Source organism: Corvus brachyrhynchos, unplaced genomic scaffold (assembly GCF_000691975.1).
Source record: "Corvus brachyrhynchos isolate BGI_N302 unplaced genomic scaffold, ASM69197v1 scaffold54, whole genome shotgun sequence".
Lineage (NCBI taxonomy): Eukaryota > Metazoa > Chordata > Aves > Passeriformes > Corvidae > Corvus > Corvus brachyrhynchos.
In genome coordinates this window covers 452,929-457,521 of record NW_008237902.1, presented here as the reverse complement: position 1 = coordinate 457,521, position 4,593 = coordinate 452,929, and the positions used below count along the sequence as shown (strand labels likewise).

The following is a 4,593-nucleotide window of genomic DNA, read 5'->3' as shown; positions in this document are numbered from 1 at the left end:
CCTGCTGAGTAAGCCCAGCTACCTACATCTGGGAAGAACTGTCTGTATGCAAAGAGATTATCTCACATCAGCTGTGCAGTCCCTTCCTTCCAAAAGGGTCAGCAGCCAACATCAAAACAGGGATTTTGCAAGCCTGGGTCAGTATGCAAGGCTTGGATTATAGCTCATGCAGAACAAAAGCAGCTGGCTGTCATTCCCCAGCTGTTTTACAGCTACTATAAACAAGGTTACCTCAATTTCCTTGCACAGTATGAAAACTTTTCTTCCTCATCTCTTAGAAGACCACAGAGAGAGGATAGAAAATTCAGAAGGAAGTGAAGTGAAAATACAATGAAAAAGCATGGATATTGTACGGATGCTGCAGGTGCTGGTAACATGTCTCTCTCTGGGGAAGCATGAAGGAATGAAATGGTTCTGATGGCAATCCTCTCACTCAAGCCTTTGCTGACAGCAACCTGCACTGCAACTGGTGTTACTATTCTGGGGAGGACTAAAAGTACAGTATGTCCTGTGGATCCATACCTAGCACAGGCATTTGGGAACATCTCAGCTACAGCAAGTTAGCACAGCTCACTTACTTCCACAGAGAACCATTTGAATCCCAAGAGCCATCGAGGTCACAGACAGCTTGGAACTGCTCTGTTCTCACCAGTAAATCAATCAAATGCCTCAAGTACAATGACAACAACATCTTATATCTCCACAAGAAAGATGTTTTATGGAACAGTGTTACTAGCTCTTCTAAAGGCACCCTAGCAGTTCAAAAGTGGGAAAATAAATAGAAATAGCATTTGTTTTACTCACAAGAATAGGAGTAATGCTTGCTCTAGTTAACATTTGTTTTACAAGTCTGTATCTGTCATAAAGTGGCTTCACAATATGTCTTTCTTCTCTAGTAACCTAAAGGCAGAGAAACCACAGAATTAATTATACCGGTCACTCAATCACAGACAAGCAAACACAAAGCCGTGTGCTTCTCCTGCCAGGCCACCAACATTCTAGCTAGGAATACAAAACTACCTTAAATTGTGTGTATGAAAGGGGGTTTATGCAGATAAAAGGGAATAAGTGGGTGCTTCTTCATTCTCTCTCACTTTAACACCCTGTATATTTTAGGGAAAAGATTTAAACACTTCCTAAAAATTAGGGGAGCTTAAGCAGAGGCAAACCCTCTGTCTTTAAATATCCATGGAAAAGAGGAAAAAAAAGGGACCAAGAACTAGGGGAAAAGATGTGTGCCTGGCAATGACGATGGTTCTACAGAAATGACAGGGAAAAAAGAAAAAGATGAAACTGTAGAGAGGGGAATGGGAACTGTCTTTTCATTTCTGTTTCTGTGAAATCCAGAATAACATTTCCAGTCTTTTCCCAGGAAATTCAATAATCTTGTTTATTTTTCAAATGTCTCTTTGCCTCACAGACATAAAAGGCACCAAATGACACCCATCACTTTGCATACTCCAATAATCTGCTGATTTCTGAAAAGGGGGCCTAATAATACATACTTTTTTCTTTTTTTAGAAGTCAATGCAGCAAGTTCCTCAGATGGCAACATGGAGGCCAATAGATACCTTTGTGTTTTGGAGAAGGAAAAAGAAGAACCCCCACACCAGCATTAAATTCTGGTCTTACTATTGCACAAGAGTTACTGCTGTCTATGCACACAATGACACAGTCTGAAGTAAAGCCAAGCATTACCGGCCGTCCATGTTGGCTTTCATAATACAGGAGGCTCTTCTGGAGAGACGTTTTCTCTTCTACCAAATGGTCCTTTGTCATTTTCTATCAAGAATAATTAGCATTTAATCAAACACAAGTCATTGTTACCCACTGTACAGATGCCTAAGCCAAACTTAGCTTAGTTGATATCATACAACCCACCTTCCTCCATTTAAAGCTGTTCAGTATTGTCAGCACATACTTCTAAATATCTTAATAAAGAGCAAAGAAAATGTGGTTCATGATGATAATTTCCCCAGAGTTGTCAGAAATATGATGGCCTGGCAAAGGGCTGCTGGGCAGAGGCATCATCATGTTGATAAAGTGGTATCTCAAGTGTCTGACAGTGCTCTATTTCCCCCTCTTATTCTCTTAGAAAGATCCTATCCATAACCCCATGCTTACCTTTATATCTTCTGGTAAACATCTCTCAACTCGTTTTTCCTTTAATCTTTTCAAAATGAGTTCAAGTGTAGCCTCCTTGGTGGGCTTCTTCTCTTTCTGCACAACCCGCATCTCATCTTCATTTTCTTCATCCTCTTGGTCAAGAGAGGAACCAAAGCTTTTTGGAAGAGTGTTACTTCGTGGACGTGTTTGAGGTATGAATTCTCCATCTGAGCTCCTCTGCTTTGCATCTGAAATGAGAAAAATTGCTCAATCCAAAGGTTTAAAAGAAGTAACACTCTCAGTTTAACTACAAATACAGGAACACAGAAATTTGCATAGGCTAAGTTTCTCTCCTAAAGAACTAAAGCCATAAGAATAATTGGATTTTTGAATAGTGCAGAATGTAAAAAGGAAACATTTTTAGTGTCACATGGAATTTTACTGAATGATTTAGCCATTTCAGTCATGTAGGTAACTTGTGTTTGTAGAAAACCAGAAGCTGTAGCAATCTCTTACCTTTTATTTGCTTTCTCAATTTGGTAAGTTCAGTCATCCATTTTAAAACTTTTGGATTGGCTGCAATATCACTATAGGAGGGCTGAAAAAAATACAAATAAACTATGTATTAAGACAAGCACACTAAATCTTGTTTATAAATACTTCTTTCAAGATTTGGTAATATTTGTGACAGTGAATGTGAACAGTTACATGGATTTCACTCAGTATCAGATCAGATCTCAGTGCCAACATAACGACAACACTTGTGAAAATAAAACTGAAACAACTTCAGCAGTTGAACCAGAGAGTGGTAAGACACTTCTGCTTTTCCACACATCTCAGCTGAAATGCCCTCAGTCTCACAGCAGAGCTGTCACTCTGTCCTCCTTTGGCTCTGGCATTCTGGCACATTTTCTAATATTGCTGTTGCTCAGCTCACTTTTGCAGACAGCAGCGTGTAACAAAATTCTCCTAATTTGTGAACACACAATTACTCAGTGATGAGATTCAAGAGCCACTTAGCCCTCCAATGCAGTCCTTTATTCTGAGTAAAGACAGAAGTGCTAACCCACCTTACTGTTCTTCTCTTTTTCAAACTGTTCCTCAAATTGCTTTATTTTTTTCTGTAATTTCTTGACAAGCTGATATGGTGTCTTGTCTTCCCTTTTGTCATCTTTTGAGCTAAAGGATGCTCGTCGTGTTCTGTATAAAAACATTTTTTAAATGTCATTTAGACAGTTAAATGAGTGCAAACAACATGTATATTTAAGCAAGAGATGAATAATTTCTTTTTTTTTTTTCCAGTTCATAATCCCTTCTTTTCAAATTTTCAGAGCTATTTACTCAAACTGCTTTGAGCTGCTGCCTTGTGTTATGCTGTTCTTCCTCCCTAATGTCAGTAATACCCACAACAGAAAAACAGTATTTGAAATTCAAGTGTAATGTACCATTAATTGCCAACTTTCTGATGCCTGGGCTATTTACCTAAGTTACTATATACTCAGTTGCTCTTCAAGTACTGGGCTCACAATAAAGCCCAGGCTAGAAAATACCACTGAACAACCCTTGGTAGTTAAACAGCTTCACTTAACTGTCTCAGGCAAGCTAACAGATACTTAGCTAAAAAGTATCCACATCATTTGTTAGTCTTAGTAATAAATTCCCTAAACTTTACTAATAAGACTTACAGAGTACATGGTTCTGGTTTTATATCATCTTTCACACAGCTCCTTGACATTTGCTGCTTTTGCAAAGCATTTTTGTTTCAAGACTGACATGAGAATTTTCCAGAACAGTTATTGTACGAGGTGCCTGAAACATCCCTCAACACAGCCAGTGACATCTATGTAGTTCAAGTTATTAGATACTAATCTAATAATAATACCGATCTAATAATCTGCTAGAGTAGATCCTTATTAGTTTCAGAATGAGGAGAACAGCTATTATCATCAGCATTTTTTTGCAGGTCAGTCTTCTACATCATTTTAACAGTACTGGTTAAATATCTTCTGCGGCTAATTGGAGAAAACTTGCACAAGGATCTTTTTGCATCAATAAATCTGCCAGACAGACAACTAGAAACTCTAAACTTGTTCTAATCTCCTGTTTCAGCTTTTCTCATTTTTATGAGATTATTTCTTCCCTAACAAGCATGACAATTCTTCTCAAATTCCCTTTCCCATTAACAGTAGCAGACAGTATAGGTCATGGGTTATTTACAGTTTTGGAGAGTCACACTCCCCAATTCATACAAATAAGCTGCAGCTTGTTTAGTGACAACTCTACTTTAATAAACTAGGTTAAAAAAAAAGAAGAAAAAAAAGCCAGGGCTTACACAAAATCACAGACCAGAGTCCAGTAAAGCCTGGTAAACAAAGGATATAAATACCACCTTCAGCCCAGGAAGTGCCATTACAGCAGGTTGTCCGAAGCCCTGACCAAATGCTAGGGAAAGCTCTGCAAGCTTGTCCTATTTTTATCCTCTTTCCC

General features: G+C 38.5%; 1 protein-coding gene across 5 annotated transcripts in view; it reads right to left on the bottom strand.

Annotated features, from left to right (window-relative positions):
* FAM13B (family with sequence similarity 13 member B) overlaps window positions 1–4,593 on the bottom strand; it is a 41,639-nt gene that overhangs the window by 5,693 nt on the left and 31,353 nt on the right. For 3 of the 5 annotated variants that reach the window (XM_017732950.1, XM_017732952.1, XM_017732951.1), the window contains 5 exons: window positions 3,177–3,306; window positions 2,623–2,704; window positions 2,125–2,354; window positions 1,699–1,782; window positions 805–900 (listed from right to left, as the gene is read on the bottom strand). In XM_017732950.1, the coding sequence (XP_017588439.1) occupies window positions 805–900; window positions 1,699–1,782; window positions 2,125–2,354; window positions 2,623–2,704; window positions 3,177–3,306 (622 nt within the window). The remainder of the gene's footprint in view (window positions 1–804; window positions 901–1,698; window positions 1,783–2,124; window positions 2,355–2,622; window positions 2,705–3,176; window positions 3,307–4,593) is intronic. The other 2 variants (XM_017732953.1, XM_017732955.1) reach the window with 1 other exon arrangement.